The 20,302-nt window shown below is 38.6% G+C and overlaps 1 protein-coding gene across 4 annotated transcripts in view; it reads right to left on the bottom strand.

The window, feature by feature from the left end:
• NEO1 (neogenin 1) overlaps positions 1-20,302 on the bottom strand; it is a 218,571-nt gene that overhangs the window by 124,491 nt on the left and 73,778 nt on the right. For all 4 annotated transcript variants that reach the window (XM_043471016.1, XM_043471017.1, XM_043471014.1 and 1 more), the window contains exons 4-5: positions 19,003-19,156; positions 5,812-5,948 (exon numbers count right to left, since the gene is read on the bottom strand). In XM_043471016.1, coding sequence (XP_043326951.1) covers positions 5,812-5,948; positions 19,003-19,156 — 291 coding nt within the window. The remainder of the gene's footprint in view (positions 1-5,811; positions 5,949-19,002; positions 19,157-20,302) is intronic.

The raw sequence follows: 20,302 nt of genomic DNA, 5'->3' as shown, positions 1-20,302 counted from the left end.
ACCTACATTAAGAAACAGAATATTAACACAACAAAAACTCCACTGTACAAGAGTCACCACCCTGACCCTGTTCAAAAGTAATCACTATTTTCACTTCTAAAATCACAGATGAGTACTACCTATTTTCGAACTTTATAAAAATGGAATCATAAAGTATGCATTATTGCATGCCTGGCTTTTTCTTCTTCCAATGATATTTGTAGATTTATCAATCTGCTGAGCACTGGACTCCCAATTTTCATTGCTGGCAACATGCCATCATATGATTAGAGCACTATTTTCCTATTCTAGTGTTGTTTCTGGTTTTGATTCACTGTGAATAAAGCTGATGAGAACAACACTGTGCATGTTTTTGGATGCATACATTTATATATTTCTGATGAGTATACTCCTAGGAATACAACCACTGTATCATAAAATAAGTTTGTCTGCAGTTTTAGTGAATGAGTGAGTGAAGTCGCTCAGTCGTGTCTGACTCTTTGCAACCCCACGGACTGTAGCTTACCAGGCTCCTCCATCCATGGGATTTTCCAGGCAAGAGTACTGGAGTGGGTTGCCATTTCCTAGAGTCTGTCAAATAGCATTAGAGCTAAAGTGATTAAATCAATGTACAGTCCTAACAGCAGTATATTAGCATCCCAACTGCTCCTCATCCTAGCCAATACCCAGGATTGTTAGTCTCTCTTATTTTAGCCACTCTGGTGAAGTACAGTGTTACCTCATTGTGGCTTTTGTTTACATTCCTGTGAAAACCAAAAACAATCACCTCTTTTTCAAATGTTTAGTAGCCACCTGGTGAGGGCTTCCCAGGTAGCTCAGTGGTAAAGAATTGAACTGCTAATGCAAGAGACACAGGTGGGAAGATCCCCTGGAGTGGGAAACCTAATCCAGTATTCTTGCCTGGAAAATTCTGTGGATAGAGGAGCCAGGGGCTACAGTGCATGGGGTCGCAAAGAGTCCACAGGACTGAGTGACTGAGCATGCAAGACACAGAGATCTGTGAGGTTCAAGTCTTGCCCATTTTCTATTGGTTTATCTGTCTTTGTTTACCTATTAATCTATAGTTCTTTATAGAGTTTATCAGAAGTCGAAGGTTTTTCTGAAAAGGACCAGACAGTGAGAATCTTTGGCTCTGTGGGCCTACTCAAATCCTCTGCTATAGCATGAAAGCAGCCATAGTCAATACACGAGTATGACTTGGTACCAATAAAATTTTATTTATGGACAGTATAATCCGAATTTCATAAAATTTTATGTATCATTAAATATTATTCTTCTGATATTTTTCAACCATTTAAAACCATATAAACTGTTTTTAGTTCACAGGCTATATAAAAAATAAGGAGTTAGCAGATCTGGTCCATAGCGTGTAGTTTGCTGACTCCTGGTCTAAATAAAGATCTTGTCAATTTATATATAAGTCTTCTCAGGGGTTTATCAACATTGTTATTCTTTACAAGCACCAACTTTTGCCTTTGTGGAAACACCTTATTTTGAATGTCTGCTTTCTATTTCATTAATTTTTGTTCTTATGATTACTTTCTTTCTTCTGTTTTCTTTGGATTATATTTGCTATTCTTTTCTCTTTTAGCTTTTTTTGAGATAGATATTTATTTACGCATGCTTTCTATTAAAATATAGCTGATTTACAATGTATTAGTTTCTGGTGGACAGCAAAGTGATTCAGTTATATATACATACTTTTTCATATTCTCTTCCCTTATGGTTTATTACAAGATATTGAATATAGTTCCCTGTGTTATACAGTAGGACCCTGTTGTTTTATGTATAGTACATTTGTATCTGCTAATCCCAAACTCCTAATTTATCATTCACCCCTCCTTTCTCCTTTTGTAACCATACGTTTGTTTTCTATATCTGTTGAGTCTTTTGTAAGTTCATTTTTATCACTTTAGCTTCCACATATAAGTGATATATGATATTTGTCTTTCTCTGACTAATTTCACTGTGTATGATAACCTCTAGGTCCATCCATGTTGCTGCAAATGGTATTATTTCATACTTTATGGCTGAGTAGCATTCCATTGTGTGAATATGTGTATACAAATATACATACATATTAATACATATACATATCACATCTTTTTTATCCATTCATTGAGATGAATATTTAAATCACTAAACTTTCAGCCTTTCTTCCCTTCTAATATATGTACTAATAAGTAAGCGCTTCATAGGTGGCTCAGTAGTAAAAGAATCTGCCTGCCAAAGCAGGAGACACAAGAGACGTGGGTTGGATCTCTGGGCCCGGAAGATGCCCTGGAGTAGGAAATGGCAACCTGTTCTAGTATTCTTGCCTGGAAAATTCCATGGACAGAGGAGCCTGGCCAGCTACAGTCCATGAGGTCGTAAAGCATAGAACACAACTGAACACACACAAGACTATACACTTCCTCTAAGCATCCCCTGCGTGCTACATACTTAGTTGCTCAGTTGTGTCCGACACTTTGCAACGCTATGGTTGGTAGCCTGCCAGTCCATGGGGTTCTCCTGGCAAGAATACTGGAGTGGGTTGCCATGCACTCCTCCAGGGGATCTTATTGACCCAGGGCTCAAACCCAGGTCTCCCACATTGCAGGCAAATTCTTTACTGTTTGAGCCACCAGGGAAGCCCCAAATTCTGTAATTAATTTCAATCTTAATTCCACAGAGGTCAAATCCATAGAATTTCAATTTTCATAAATTTGTTAAGATTTGTTCTATGGTCAGTATATGTCATATTTTAATAACAGTTTCATAAGCACTTATAAAAATAGTTTATTCATTTGCTTGGTGCAATATTTTTAAAATGTCAATTAAGTCAACTTTGTTAATTGTGTTGTTCAGTTTTATATTATGATGGTTTGCAGTTTTTGTTTGTATTTACTTGCTTTGTTCTACATATCCTACCTACTATTGAAGTGTATTAACATCTACCACTTGGGACTGTCGGTTTGTTTAGTCTACTTCTTGTAGTTCTATCAGTTTCTGCCTCTCCTGTTTTGAGATTATGTTATGAGGAGATATATATTTGGGCTTCCTGGTGACGCAAACAGTAAAAAGTCGCCTGCAATGCCGGAGACCTGCCTGGTTTCAATCCCTGTGTCGGGAAGATACCCTGGAGAAGAAAACGGCAACCCACTCCAGTATTCTTGCCTGGACATGACCGTAATGGCAGAAAGTGAAGAGAAACTAAAGAACCTCTTGATGAAGGTGAAAGAGGACAGTGGAAAAGCTGACTTATAAATCAACATTTAAAAAATTAAGATCACGGCATCTGGTCTCATCATGTCATAGCGAATAGATGGGGGAAAAGTGGACACAGCGACAGATTTTATTTTCTTGGGCTCCAAAATAACTGCTGATGGTGACTGCAGCCATGAAATGAAAAGACACCTGCTGCTTCGAAGAAAAGCTGTGACAAACCTAGACAGCATATTAAAAAGCAAAGACATCACTTTGCCAGCAAAGGTCCATCTAGTCAAAGCTATGGTTTTTCCAGCAGTCATGTACACGATGTCAGGGTTGGATCATAAAAAAGGATGAGTGCCAAAGAATTGATGCTTTTGAACTGTGGTGCTAGAGAAGACTCTTGAGAGTTCCTTGGAGAGCAAGGAGATCAAATCAGTCCATCCTAAAGGAAATCAACCCTGAATATTCATTGGAAGGACTGATGCTGAAGTTGAAGCTGCAATATTTTGGCCACCTAATGCAAAGAGCCAACTCACTGGAAAAAGACCCTGATGCTGTGACATTGAGGTCAGGAGGAGAAGGGGGTGACAAAGGATGAGATGGTTGGATGGCATCATTGACTCAATGAACATGAGTTTTAACAAACTCTGGGAGATAGTGAAGGACAGGGAAGCTGGGCATGCTGCAGTCTGTGGGGTCACAGAGAGTTGGACATGACTGAGCAACTGAACAACAACAATACATATTTAGAATCACTTTATTTTCCTTCTATATTAACTCTTAATAATATGAAAAGTCTACCATTTCACTGTTCGCTTTCTCTTAGTCCACCTTATTCTATGTTCCTTTTCTTTTCTTTTCTTACCTTCTTCTGGAGAACTTTTTATTTTTACTTTCTTCTTCTATTATCTTGTTATAGTTATTTTTCTATTGTTCTTTCAAAGCCTCCCACAAAGATTACAGGACACATCCCTGCCTTATTAACCTCTAATATAACATAGTACTTTTACCACTTCCTGGACATTTTAAGAATCTTAGAAGACTAAGTCCACATCCTTACTCCTGACTTATACATGTGTGTGTGTGTGTGTGTGTGTGTGTGTATTCTATTTTAAATCCCATTTAACATTATCATTCTACATAGTCAACATCCACTTAGATTTACCCAAATATTTAACCCATCCTTTGCTCCTCATTTCTTCTTCATCATCTGAACATTCAAGAAAAACATGCTTTATCTGGCATGATCCAAGCCATCAATGTTTTGCCTCATGATTTCTGCATCCAAAGTTTTAAATAAAACAATCTTTTCCTGCTCCTAGGTGACAAAGTTATCCTCCTATACTTTCTTCTACTAACTTGACAGTCTGTAGAGTAAATGAGATGGAGTTCCAAATAAGATGGAGTTCACTAATATTTTATATGTCCAGTTCCACCTACACAGAGGCAAAGAAATAAACTGGTCATTCTAGAATTGGTCTAAACCTACTTTCCATCTAGCCAGAGCAACGGCTGAGCTCAAGTGAGGTAATAGTTATATGAACTTTAAGACCTGCTCTTTTGGTTTTCAGAGGTTATAAATCCACCCACAGATAGCAGTAGAGAATATAAACATTCTATGCCTCTGCCAGCATAGAACCCCAATGTGCTGCTCAATTCCTATCAGAATAGGAATGTAACTACTTCCCACTCTGAAAATCACAAAATGTACCAAGAGAAAGACTTTCATATAAAACACGAAACCACCCTAAATCACACAGCAGGAAGCAGTTTATCAAATATAATACACTTGGAGACAACTTGAATGTCATGAGCTAACATATACTTCCACATATCCAAGCAGTGTCAGATTTCCCTAATAGTAACAGAGGTCTTCAAGATTTTTATTTGAAACAAATATTTGCAGACAAGTCATAGGAGAGAGAGCAAATGTTCCTCTGACAGTACATTTCCAGATGGAGGAAGAGCAAGGAAGATGGTGAGGTTATGTGTATATGCCATGGCCATTTTCTTTGACTTCCGAATCACAGAACCTATAAGGGAGATGCTCTGATGGTCAGCATTAGTTGAAAAGAAAAAAAAAAAAATCATAAAATCAAACAGGTGTTACATTGAAAGCCACAGCTCTCTCCTTTCTGGGTGATCTATTCACCTGAAAGGTGGGAACACCAATGCTTAGGATACGTGGTTCTTGGTCAGAGAAAAATAAAGCATTCTGAGACAAGAAAAGTGATCTTCCAAATGCCCCAGACTGCACCCTTCTCTACCTTGTACTACAGATAACAACAACTAATTTTGAGCTTATACCATATTCTAGTCACCATTCTGGGAGTTTTACAAGTACTACTCTTCTGATCCTGAAAACAACTCCAATGAGGTAAGTACTCTTTATTATCTTCACTTTACAGATGAGGAAAATGAGGCTCAGAGCAGTAAATCTCCTATAGTTCTATAGCTAGGAAATACAAGACCCAGCATTTGAGCCCAAGCAGCCTGGTTTAAAGCTTAGACTTTTAACTATTATGCTGTATTTGCTTCTTCTACATTAATGTTTAACAATTAGAAAACCCATAAAGTACAACAGTATTTTTTAAATTTATACAATAAATATTTGCATACCTTGTACTGTAAGCTCTGCTTGAGCTTCAATGGTCTCATTTCCATTATCAGCTATACAAAAATAAGTCCCAGCATCATCCTCGGTGACATCACTGATCTCCAGACTACCACCTGCCAGCAATACCAACCTTCCAGAGCTGCATTAAAAATATTGATATGTTTCAGAATGAGAAATATGATACCTGAAAAACTCTCTACATAAAACAGATAAAACACTTATATTATTTATACAGCTACAGATGGACTGAGACCAATGTAAAATATCAAAATTTAATTTAGTCCAATTTACTTTGCTCATATTTCACATGCATAAATATCATAAATACAAATCAAAATGTTACAATGAATTATCTCTGACACTAATTATTCCCAAAGGGATACCACTGTTGTGACCAATTCCACTCCCCACAATCCATCCCTGCTTAACCACTCCACCCAGTTTTTTTTTTTTTCAAATTATGTAATTCTGAAGTCTGGTTTCACTCTGAGAGTCACACCAGCACAGAGATGCCACATTCAAATGACTAACAGAGAGGGCAACATGTCAGATCAGAAACAGTAAGTCATGGGGTCACAGTGCCTACTGAAAGTTTCCAATGGTGGCTTGGCTAGGAAAGTGAGGAAAAGAGGAAGGGAAGGGAGACAGAAGAGTGGTTGACAGAGAGCAATTTCCTGGGTGTGGCAACAGGGCACAAACTAGCCACCAGCACATCATTATCAGCAAGGATGCTAAACATTACTGACCCAATTCTACATGACTTAAGTCTATCTAAAGAGAATATATATTTTTTAATTTTTGTGCAGGTAAAGTATTTTTATGAAGGAATTTTGCTATCTGTAACATTGTAGTATGTTATATTTACATTATTTGAAGTAATCCCTGGAAAGTGAAATAGCTACCACAAGAAAATCTCATTTCCTGTCCCACTCCCTCCCTCCCTTTCTCTCTCTCTCGAAAAGTATATTTAAAAGGAAAGCCAAATCATTCTGTAACATCAAGGAAGAAATCACAAATTAATATTCTGATGAAATTTTTATAAAGTTAATAAGTTTAGTTAAATTTGGACACTTTGGAGAGTTACAACTTTACTTTTACTTTAAGGTTTTGTCACTAACTGGGCTTTCACAGGCAGGTTTTTCTCATAGCTCTTAATATTGTTATAGTTCCTGACTGTATTTATGCTCAACAAAATGTTCTGATTACAATGTGGCTTTTCATATGAATTCCTGATGGGAAAGAAAAATCAGAGGAAATCACTATTCAGTCTGGGCCATGCTTAACACAATTCTCATTGTAAGTAAAGCACTATACCGGCTTAAGTTTTAGTACACTGTGAATTTGAGTAATTAGTCTTTCTGAATCCAAGAGGCAAGATTAAGTTTCCGTACCAAGAAGGGAAAACCAGAATCAGATGTCGTGACTTCTCTAAGAAATACTCTGAAAGATCATGACTAAATTTATCAAGTGGCCTTCCAATGTGAACTATCTTAATTACACCCTCAAATTACAACTTCATGTGATAGAGAAGCTAGACAACATACAAGGGAAGAAAGCAAGAAAGAATGACTAGGATAAAAGAAACAGAGATAAAACAAGGTTTGGGTGCCTCACAAAACAAGGCAAATTTACAAAAATTAATATCCTATATTTTACTACTGGTTAAATTTTCTACTATGTTTCATAAATGGAAAACAATATTCATAAAGGGTAAATCAGCCCTACACACATATGACACCCAGCTGAATGGAACATGATTTGAAACACTAGTTAGTGTAGTACTTTTGAAACTGAGGTACAGCAGTTTGTATCTAATAGTTATACTAAGAAGCATTCCTGATACTTGATATGTCTCATATTTGCCGTGAGTACAAGAACAGTAGCAGTCAGTCTTTCTTAACGCAGCTGATTTTACTTTCCTTAAAAGTAGTCTGGGAGGAAGAACGCCCAACAGCTTCTCAGAAATGATTTAAGGGGTTCACGTAACATACGGTGGCTTATAGAACAAAGGAAATCAAGCTCTTAGAGCTCCAAAATTCAAAGATGTAGTCAACAGAGACAGTAAGTGGAAAAGTATTCATGGTCAACGGACCCAAACTGAGCACTGCTGGACCTAAGGAGTGTATGTACACATGTGTCTCTGAGTAACCAGGGGTCAGTTGAGGAGAGCATGGTGTGCTAAGACCTTTCTTTGGCCAAAGGGAAAGGCTTTTGAGCAGATTAATAACATGGTCAGATTTAGTGAAGAAACAAGTAGAAGTTGTAAAGTCATTGTAATGGAATTAAGGAGAAGAGGATGAATCATGGCAGTAACAATAAGGGTAAAGAGAAGGCATGAAATGATGGCCACTATTTTGAAAAGCTGGATGATTAAGTTAAAGAAAGGAATTTATTCGTTCATTTAACAATTATTTACTGGTGTCCCTATGTATGTCAGGTAACAGCTGGGGTATTGAAACAAGCAAAAACAAAATCAGTGCTGTCGTGCAATTCAGAGGGAAAGACGGACATAAAAAAATGGTAACTCTACGGCTTCCTTGGTGGCTCAGACAGTAAAGAATCTGCCTCTAATGCAGGAGACCCGGGTTTGATCCTTGGGTCAGGTAGTTACCCTGGAGAAGGAAATGGTGACCCACTCCAGTATTCTTGCCTGGAGAATTCCACGGACAGAGGAGCCTGATGGGCTACAGTCCATGGGGTCGCAAAGAGTTGGACACTACTGAGCAACTTTCACGACACAATGGTATACCAAAAGAATGTGTCAGAAAATCAGTTTTTATCAGATTTTTATCAGATTTCACTGATAAAAATGACCTTTGAGCTGAGATCTGAAGAATGAATAGGAACTAACTAATAACGAAAGGGAGGGAAAGATTTCAAAAAGGAAGTCTAGCACATGCAAAGGATTGTGACAGAAAGGATCACAGTGTATCTGGGGATTCAAAAATCACAAATATGGCTAGATGTAAGAATTAAAAAAGCAAAAATATGAGGATGGAGCCAGACCACACAAGGTCATTTTAAGAATTTGAGTCCTTAACTTGAAAAAAATGGAAGTCCATTAAACATCTTTAAAAGTGGGTGGGAAGCTGGCAATGATGTAATTAAGACCTGGGCTTTGAAAAGACTGCTATGGCAAGGGCATTTGGAATGAGGCCAGAGTATATGTGGGGTTAAAAGGAGGCTACTGAAGTAATTGACATGACAGTCAACAGCAGCTTGGAATAAGGTGTTAGCAACACACGTGAATTTCAGAGATATTTAGGAGGTAAAATGACAGACAGACTGGACAGAAAAGCTGAGGAAGAAGCACACTTCAAAAAAGACTCTTATGGTCAGAGCAGTTAAGTGTGAAGGGGAACACAGAAGGAAAATGACTTGTTTAATTTAGGTTTTTATGTGTTGTTATTTGAGTTAGAGACAGGTAAGGTTTTAAAAGACAAAAGAGAGGTAGCCAATGGAGAGGAAAATATCTGAAAAGAGGATTCACAAAAGTACTGGAGAAAATGGAAAATAAAATCCAGAGCACAAAAGAACTTCTTAGACACCTCTTCCTCTAAAACAGCAGGGGAGGAAGGGTAGGTGAAAGCTAATCTTACATACACTCTCATTTGCTTTTTTTTATTAAACTTTTTAGAGGTACCTGTAGATTCACATGCAGGTCCAAGGAATAATACAGAGAGATCTCATGGACCCTTTACTTAGTTTCCCTCAACAGTAAGATCTTGTGAAACTGTAACTAGGAGACTGACATTCCCACCACCACAAGGATCCCTCCTGCTGCTCTTTTATAGCCAGATCTACCTCCCTCCCTCTCCCACCTCCTCATTAACCCCTGGCAACCACTAACCTGTTCTCCACTTCGATAATTTTGGCATTTCATGAAGAATGTTACATAAATAGTCACATGGTATGCAACCTCTGGGGACTGGCTTTTTTCACTTAGCATAATTCTCTGGAGATTCATCCAGGTTGTTGCAATTGTCAATAGGTCATTCCCTTTATTGCTGAACAGTAATTCCAGAGTATGAATAGACATTGTTTATTTAATCCTTCACTCAATGAAAGACAGCTGGGTGGTTCCTAGTTTGGGGGTATTATGAATAAAGCTGCTATAAATATACACGTGCAGGTTTCTGTCTGAACCTAAGTTCGTTTTCAGTGGGATAAATGCCCAGGAATGTAAATGTTAGGTGATATGACAGTTGCAATAAATTTCTTCAGAAACTGTGAAACAGTTCTTCTGAGTGGCTGCACCACTTCACATTCCTACCAGCGATGCCAGAGTGATCTCGTTTCTCCACATACTTGACAACATTTGGCATTGTCACTCTTTAAGTATGCAGTGGTATGTTGTGGTTTTAATTTGCACTTCCTAATGGCTAATGATACTAAACAACTTTTCCTGTGCTTATCTACCACCTGGACATCTTTTTTGGTGAACCATCTATCTAAGATGACAGAGGATGAGATGGTTGGATGGCATTACTGACTCAAAGGACATGAATTTGAGTAAGCTCCGGGAGTTGGTGATGGACAGGGAAGCCTGGCATGCTGCAGTCCAAGGGGTCGTGGAGTCGGACACCACTGAGTGACTGAACTGAACTATCTAACTCTTCTGTCTACGTTCTAACTGAACTATATACTTTTTTAAATACTGAGTTTTGAGATACCTTTACACATTCTAGGTACTCCTCCTTTGTTTGATATATGGTTGGCAAATATTTTGTCCCCACAAAAAATCTGTAGCTTTATCTTTTCATCCTCTTAACATGGTCTTTCACAGAGCAAAAGTTTTTAATTTTATTGTTTAGCTGCTAAGTCATGTCCTATTCTTTTGTGACCTCACAGACTGTAACCCTCCAGGTTCCTCTGTTCATAGTGTTTCCCAGGCAAGATAACACAGAATTTACATGCACTCAAAATGCGAGGCATAATAAAACTCTCATTATATAATATCAGCTCCAATTCTTTCCATTTTCCAGAAAGACTGTGTAGAATTGGTTCTAACTCTTTCAACACTGATAGAATTCTCCAATGAAGCTATGTGGACTTGCAGACTTTTGGGGAGAGTTTTAAAATTACAAATTTAATCTCCTTAAGAGTTAAGAGGGCTACTTAACTTATTTCATATTGGGTTAGATATGGTAGTTTGTGTTTTAGAGAAAATGGTTTGTCTAAGTCAAACTTATATGATATACAATTGTTCATGTTGTTGTTCAGTCACCAAGTCGTGTCTGACTCTTTGCGACCCCATGGACTGCAGCAGGCCAGGCCTCCATGTCCTTCACCACCTCCTGCAATTTGCCCAAGTTCATGTCCATTAAATTAGCGGTGCCTCCAGCTATCTCATCCTCTGTCGCCCTCTTCTCCTTCTGCCTTCAATCTTTCCCAGCATCAGGGTCTTTTCTAAAGAGTCGGCTCTTGGCATCAGGCGGCCAAAGTAGCTTCAGCATCAGTCCTTCCAATGAGCATTCAGGGTTGATTTCCTTTAGGATGGATTGGTTTAACCTCCCAGTTGTCCAAGAAACTCTCAAGAGTCTTCTCCAGCATCACAGATCAAAAGCATCAATTCTTCAGCATTCTGCCTTCTTTGTGGTCCAACTCTCACATCCATACATGACTACCGGACTACATGACTAGTAGTTGTTTATAGTATTCTCTTATTATCCTTTTGATGTTTGCAGGGTCTGTAGTGGCACCCCTGGTTCAGTCCTAATATCAATCATCTTGTTTTGTCTCCCTTTTTTTCTAGTTCACTAATTCTTTCCTTTATCCCATCCAGTCTCTTGTTAGCCCATCTAATGAGTTGGGTTTTTTTGTTGTAGTTGTTATTGTCTTAGTTCAAAATTTTCCATTTAGTTCTTCTTTAAATCTTCTATTCCTTTGAAGAGACTATTTATCTCTTGAGATATTCTGTTTTTCTGTTTATTTCAAATGTATTCATAAGTCCTTGTTGAAGCATTTTAATGATAACTGCTTTAAAAATCTTTCTTACATAATTCAAAGACCTGTAATCTCAGTTTAAGCATAAATTGTCTTTTCTCATTTGAGATTTTCCTCATTCTTGGTACGGTGAGCAATTTTCCATTGACATCTGGATATTTGGGGCATTATGTTATAAGATTCTGGATCCTACTGAACCTTTTGCTTCTTCAGGTGGCTTCTTCTGACACCCAGTGGAAAGGGGAGGTGCTACCTCATTAAGTCAGGTGGAGGTGGAAGTCCAGGTTCCACTCTCAGTCTTCACTGACATCTGAGGGGGAAGGGGGACTCCTCATTATGCCTCAGCAGGACTGAGAGGTCTGGCTCCTCACTGCACCTCCACTGAGACTGCTCCCTGGCTGGGTGCAGTAAGAGCGCCTCATTACTGTTCCCCACATGGCGTCCAGTAACATCATGAAGAGAGAGGGTTTGACATTACAAGGTACTGAAAGTCCTGACTCTCCACAGGCCTCCCTTGATGCCAGCCTAGTGGAGAAGGGAAGCTGGGAAAGAGTGTCTCTATTGCCAGGTGGGATAAAAGTCCAGGCTCCCCAGGGGCCTCCACTGATACAGCAGGGGTCGAGGCCTCAATACTGCTGGTTGGGATGAAAGTCTTTGTCTACTTAGCCTCTGACACCATAGAGCAGGGAGGATGGGAGACTTCATCACAACCTGGTGAAGGTAGAAGTCTAGGCCTTTGCTGGCATGGGAGAGGATGGGGCCACAGTTTTTTATGTGGTATTTGGCTGGAGTAGGAATGATTAGAGTAGTTAGGGTAGTTTTTATCTTGCTGCCCCTTTCTGGTCCTTTGGATAGAGAAAATACACTTTGGGAGTGCTTTTTTGTTTGTGCCTAGTGATGTTTCCAGGTTATCAGCTTCTTATAATATATATCAGCTAGGATATACAAGGTAAAAACAAAACCCAGGGAACTTAACATCATGTTGTTTCTTAGGTCTAAGGCCCCTTCATCTCTCCACCTTTCAGGGTCTTACATCTGTTTTACACGTTATGTCCAGAGTTTTCAGTTGTATGCAACAGGAAGAACAGGGGAAAAGACTACTCAATCTTCCCAGTAATGGAAGTCCTCCACTTGTTCTTTTTTCTAATCTAATTTTCCTACTATTGTCAATTATAATCCAACATTAAGCATTTTTATAACTATAACCTGTTTCTTTTGCAGCTGAGTTCCAATCTATCATTCCACTAAAACATAACATTATTTAATTACTAAATTACATTTTGCTGTCAGTCACCATGCGCTTTAGCATTTGTATTTTCTGAATTCTCTCCCTTTCAAATAAAACTACTCAATGAATGGGATACATTTCTACCACCACCCCCATTTCAATAGCTATATTTGGTTTGGAACCAAACAAATGTGATCAAAAGATTAACCAAATATATCAATTCTTAACACATTTATAAAAGTCATGGAAATGTTTTGAAATATTCTTAACTAGTTCCTAAGATTAATAATTGAGAAGGATGTCTAATAATTTGTTTGGTTTTTCTTTTTCACTAGAGCCAGTCCGGTTACTATCTAGATTTCTAGCCACATTTTTCTTTCAGTTTCTAAATTTCTTTCTAATTTGAGGTCTACATAATTTATTAACTAACGTCTATCTACACATCTCATAAGACTCTGGCAGAAACAAGGATACTTTGAATAATTACTTGTATCTAACCTGAAGCACTGTTGTGTTCCATTCACCTACTTAGACATTTTCCTATACTACATTCAGATATTAAACCAAAATACACTGGTCACACTCTTCCTACCCAATTATATGCCAAGTCCTGTGCCTGGGTCTGGAAACACGAGCATGAAGAACACCAACACTGTCTTGCTCTTATATTCTTCTGAAGCTTCCTGAGACAGTGGTATGGCAAAGCAATGCTTCTCAGACTTTTCTACCACATAATGGAAGTGTTGAGAAGCCTACAGAACTCAAGATGGGAAAGTCTACTCAATCTTCTGTCTCCTATTTATCCTTAAAATTCAAAGTAATGTAACTAGGAAATTACTAAATTTGTCTTAATTTTCTGCACAGCACTTATTATAAACTGAAATTTTATGTTCATATGATTATTGCCTGACTCTTGCCCACTAGAATATGAACTCCCTAAGAGCAAAATTCTCTTATTTGGTTCACTACTCTATTTCCTGTACCTAGAATAGGGTCTACCGTAAAGAGCATTTAATAAATACTTGTTGAATAATTATTGAATAAACAAATGAGAATCATGGAAATTCTCACTTTTATTTCTTATATAAGAAATCAAATTCTTATTATTTGTCCTCTGAACGTACTTCTACAAAGATAAAATATAAAAGCTTTAAAAATAACCTATCTCAGCTCTCCTATTCCAGATTCTTTGTTCTAACAAGTAGCCAATTAAAATTTCTACTCTAAGAGCTTAAATTTTGTATACCTTATCTTAAGGTTCCTTATGTTTCCAGTAAGTGTAGGTTTAAAAAAATCCCTTTCAAGTCCTAGGAATTCTTTGTATAATATTTAGCTGGAAAAAAGAGTAGGGGAAAGGGAGTAAAGTATAGGCAGAAGCTGGTAACTGGACAGGTGTTCAGTAAGAAATCAGGTGATACTGAAGATGGTACTATCAGTTTGGCTAATGGAACATGTGAGGAACAATCTGATTGTATTCTAGCATCCCCACTGATCAGTAAAGGCTGACCACCAAGCTGACTAGACGGGTATTCCTTTCCATATCTTGTTTACTGAACTACACAAATTAAGATTACCTGCTTACATTGAATTAGTCAACGAAGCTCTACACTTGCTCTACCCAAACAATAGCCACCAGCCACATGTGGCTACTGACACTTGAAATGTGGCTAGACTGACTGAGGGAATGTAAATGTAGGATCTGAAGCAGGACTAAACATAAACTTTATTGCTTTGGCAGAACTAGATTTCACTTTAACCAGTACATTGTATAAATTATTGTATTTAGTAGTGCCATGTGTTCCAGAAAATTTTTAATTATGTATGTGGCTTTCATCATGTTCCCTTTGGACAGCACTGCTCCAGGAAAATGGTCCTCAACTGGGGATAATTTTGTCTCTTGAGAGACATCTGGCGATATCTAGAAACATTTTTAGTTGTCACAACTTGGGAGTGCTACTGCATCTCATGGGCAGAGGCCAGGGATGTTACTGTATACTCTACAATGCACAAGATGACTCTGTTATGGAAATAAATCATACAGAATTACCACCACCTCCATCACCACCACCCAGTTCTCTTACCAGAATATAACTGAGAAAAAAATCCATCAATAAGGAAATAAATGGCCCTTCATGGATCACAGCCTTGTTGGGGCGAAGGGGCTTGCATAACTCAATCAAGCTATGAGCCATGCCATGCAGAGCCATACAAGGACAGGTCATATTGAAGAGTTCTGACAAAACACGGTCCACTGGAGGAGGGAATGACAAACCACTCCAGTATTCTTGACACAAGGAGCCCATGAACAGGATGATAAGGAACCCCGTGAACAGTATGAAAGGGCACTCTGACATGACACCAGAAGACAAGCCCCGAGGTCAGAAGGTGTCCAGTATGCTACTGGGGAAAGCAAAGGGCTCCAGAAAGGATGAAGCAGCTTGGCCAAAGTGGGAACAACTGTCAGCTGTGGATGTGTCTGGAGGTGAAAGTAAAATATGATGCTGTAAAACAATATTCCACAGGAATTTGGAAAGTCAGGTCCATAAATCTAGGTAAACTGGACATGGTCAAGGAGGACATGTTAAGAGTGAACATCAACATCTTAGAAATCAGTGAACTAACATGGACAGGAATGGGTGAACTTAATTCAGAAGACTACTATATCTAGTACTCTGGGCAAGAGTTCCTCAGAAGAAATGGAGTGGCTGTCATAGTCAACAGTCCAAAATGCAGTGCATGCATGGGAATCACTTCAGTTGTGTCCAATTCTTTGTGACACTATGAACCATAATCCACCAGGCTCCTCTGTCCATGGGATTCTCCAGGCAAGAATACTGGAGTGGGTGGCTATTTCCTTCTCCAGGGGAATCTTCCTGACCCAGGGATAGAACCTGTGTCTCCTATGTCTCCTGCATTGGCAGATGGTTTCTTCACCACCAGCACCACCTGGGACTTGCCCGAAATCTCAAAAATGATAGAATGATCTCAGCTCATTTCCAAGGTACATCATTCAACATCACATTAATCAAAGTCTATGCCCCAACCACTAATGCTGAAGAAGTTGAAATGGACCAGTTCTGTGAAGATCTACTAGATCTAAGACCTTCTAGAACTAACACCAAAAAAGATGTCCTTTTCATCACAGGAGATTGGAATGCAGAAGTAGGAAGTCAACAGATACACAGAGTAACAGGCATGTTTGGGCTTGGAGTACAAAATGAAACAGAGCAAAGGCTAACAGAGTTGTGTCAAGAGAATACACTGGTCATGGCAAACACCCTCATCCAACAACACAACAGACGACTCTACACATGGACATCACCAGATCGTCAGTACCGAAATTCAGATTGATTATATTCTTTGCAGCCGAAGATGGAGAAACTCTATACAGTCAGCAAACACAAGACTGGACTGACTGCGGCTCAAATCATGAGCTCCTTATTGCAAAATTCAGACTTAAATTGAGGACAGTTGGGAAAACCACTAGGCCATTTAGGTATGACCTAAATCAAATCCCTTATGATTATACAGAAGAGGTGAAGAATAGATTCGAGGGATCAGATCTGGTAGACAGAGTGCCAGAAGAACTGTGGATGGAGGTTCCTAACACCGTACAGGAGGCGGTGACCAAAACTATCCCAAGGGGAAAAAAAATGCAAGAAGGCAAAATGGCTATCTGAGGAGGCTTTACAAGTATCTGAGAAAAGAAAAGAAGTGAAAGGCAAGGAAAAAAGAAAAGACGTATCCAACTGAATGCAGAGTTCCAGAGAATATTAAGTAGAAATAAAGTCTTCTTCAATGAACCATGCAAAGAAATAGAGGAAAACAACAGAATGAGAAAGACTAGAGATCTCTGCAAGAAAAGTGGAGGTATCAGGGGGCTATTTCATGCAACGATGTGCACAATAAAGGGCAGAAATGGTAAGGATCTAACAAAAACAGAAGAGATTAAGAAGTGGCAAGAATACACAGAAGAACTATACAAAAAAGATCTTAACAACTTGGATAAACATGATGGTGTGGTCAACTCACCTGGAGTCAGACATCCTGAATGTGAAGTCAAGTGGGCCTTAGGAAGCATTACTATGAACACAGTTAGTGGAAGTGATGGAATTCCAGGTGAGCATCTAAAAATCTAAAGTGCTGCACTCAATATATCAGCAAATTTGGAAAACTCAGCAGTGGCCACAGGACTGGAAAAGGTCAGTTTTCACTTCAATCCCAAAGAAAGGCAATGCCAAAGAATGTTCAAACTACCATACAATTGTGCTTATTTCACATGCTAGCAAGGTTATACTCTAAATCCTTCAATTACACTTTAGCAATTATGAACTGAGAACTTCCAGATGTACGACCTGGATTTTGAAAAGGCAGAGGAACCAGAGATAAAATTGCCAACATTCGTTGGATCATAGAGAAAGCAAGGAAATTCCAGAAAAACATCTACTTCTGCTTCACTGACTGTGCTAAAGCCTTTGACTGTGTGGACCACAAGAAACTGGAAAATTCTTAAGGAGATGGGAATATCACCATACCTGTCTTCAGAGAAACCTGTATGAAGGTCAAGAAGCAATAGTTAGCACTGGACATGGAAAAATGAACTGGTTCAAAATTGGGAAAAGAGTATGTTAAGGTTGCATATTATCACCCTCCTTATGCAACTTCTATGCTGAGTACATCATGCAAAATAGTGGTCTGGATGAATCACAAGCTGGCATCAAGACTGCCAGGAGAAATATCAACAACCTCAGATATGCAGATGATACCACCTAATGGGAGAAAGTGAAGAGGAACTAAAGAACATCTTGAAGAAGGTGAAAGAGAAGAGTGAAAAAGCTGGCCTGAAACTCAACATTCAGAAAACTAAGATAATGGCATCAGGTCTCATTACTTCATGGCAAATAGAAGGGGGAAAAGTAGAAGCAGTGACAGATCTTATTTCCTTGGACTCCAAAATCACTGCTGATGGTGACTGTAGCCATGAAATTAGAAGACATTTGCCTCCTGGAAGACACTTATCTATAACAAACCTAGATAGCATATTAAAAAGCAGACATCACTTTGCTGACGAAGGTTCGTACAGTCAAAAGTTATAGTTTTTCTAGTAGTCATGTACAAATATGAGAGTTGGACCATAAAGAAGGCAGAGAGTCAAAGAATTGATACTTTTGAATTGTGGTACTGGAGAAGCTTCTTGAGAGTTCCTTGGACAGCAAGGAGATCAAAACACTCATGCTAAAGGAAATCAACCCTGAATGATCGCTGGAAGGCCTGATGCTGAAGCTCTAAAACTCTGGACACATGATATGAAGAGCCGACTTAGTGGAAAAGACCCTGATGCTGGGAAAGAGTGAAGAGAAAAGGAGACGAGGGTAGGGGAGGATGAGAGGGTCAGATAACATCACCAACTCAATCTAAGCAAACTCGCGAAAATAGTGAAGGACAGGGGAGCCTGGCATGCTGCAGTTCATGGGGTTGCAGAGTCGGACATGACTTAGCAACTGAACAACAACAAAAGGAATTAATGACAGTGTTTGGGAGGGAAAACAGAGTGGTCAATGTCAACAGAAAAGGCTTATGTGTAAGATGAAAAATTTGTAGTCATAGAAGGAAGCTGGTATGATTCTAAAAGTCAAAAACAAAAAAATGAGGAATACATTTTCTTTTACTGTTTAAGTAAAGGAAAAAACTATCATTGACAAATGCATATGAGAGCAAGTTAGACATCTCAGGTAGTCAGCATTAGAAACTCTTACAACAATTTAAGGAAGGAAGTCCTAGGGCCTTAAGCTAAGAAGAACCAATGGAATAATTATCTGTTAATATCTTAAAAGCATTCTTTAAACATCCTAATCATATATAGTGTATAAACATATTTCAAGAATGATAAATAAGCATCATGATGTGTTTAAATAAAAATAAAAGAGATAATCTTTCTAAAATTAATCAATAGTCTCAAATAAGATTAGACCAAGTCATAAGCCAAGGCTGAAAAAGGCTTTTAAGCAGACAATGTTACCTTTCTGTGTCAACTGTCTCCTCATTTTTCATCCATCTAATGGTTGGAGTAGGAAGTCCTGAAGCAACACATGGCAACACTGCACTCTGACCAATGACTCTGATTAAGGAAGAAGGTTGTTTCAAAAATACCAAGTTTGATGTGGCACCAGGATCTGAAAAAAAATTTAAAACAAAAGAAAATGGTTAAGAAATCACTATAGCAAATTCTGATTCAGTCTGTGTGGCTTTATACAACAAAACAGTTTAAGCAAAAATGACAGGAAAATTCCATTTAAATTAGCAAGCATTTCTTAATAATTCCCATGTACAAAACTTTGTCCAAAGCTCTCTGGGAGGCTTAAACATGTTTAAATTATAGCTCCTGCTTTCAGTGTCCTTACTGGTCACCAAAGTGAGATCTGACTTGAACCCCCTTCATTTTAAAAGATAACATAAGGAAAATACTTCATAAGTGGTACAAATAGGAAAAAGATTGAGCAAGCTCAGGATCTTAGCATCCTCATCACTCACAGAGATATCATAAGAGGTTTCCTTTCTTTTCCTTCCCTATATCTATGTGCTACTTCTAAAAATCTTTGAGCTTCATCTATTTAACTTGCTCACTGAGACAGTCACTCCTTTAATTTTTACAATGGTGCAACTATCAGGCTACCACTATATGTGTGTTCACACTTTATAGAGTCACCCTCTTACAGGCATATAAAAGATCATACTCCTGGGGTAGAAGATAGGGCTATCTATTAGATGGGGGTGATATTTCTAGTTTTTTTTTTTTTAATTGAGAGATAATGGTTTCACAATATTGTGTTGGTTTCTGCCACACATTAACACAAATAAGCCATAGGTATACACATATCCTCAGCCTCTTGAATCTTCCTCTCAACTCCCACCCTTCTAAGGTATCACAGAGCACCAGCCTAAGCTCCCAGCATCATAAAGCAATTTCCCACTGGCTATCTATTTTACACATGGTAATTTGTATGTTTCCATGCTACTGTCTGAATTCATCCCACCCTCTCCTTCCCCCACTGTGTTTGAAAGTCTGTTCTCTATGTCTGGGTCTCCATTGCTGCCCTGAAAACAGGTTCATCAGTACCATCATTCTACTGTTAAGTTTTGAGAAGAAAGACCGTTCTCAGGCAGAGATGAGACTCTCTGCTCCAAACTCGTAGGAAAACATGTTCTATAACCACTGTGACAACCACCAGAGCTGGCTTTAAACTTGTGTAACTAACCGATGATAGTTCTGTAGTCATGGTAACAAACACTGTCTAACACTTCAGCACAACTGTCTTCAG

The sequence above is a fragment of the Cervus canadensis genome, chromosome 6, assembly GCF_019320065.1.
Source record: "Cervus canadensis isolate Bull #8, Minnesota chromosome 6, ASM1932006v1, whole genome shotgun sequence".
In the NCBI taxonomy this organism is placed as follows: domain Eukaryota; kingdom Metazoa; phylum Chordata; class Mammalia; order Artiodactyla; family Cervidae; genus Cervus; species Cervus canadensis.
Note: the sequence above shows the minus strand (reverse complement) of the source record. Positions and strands in the feature narration are given on the sequence as shown.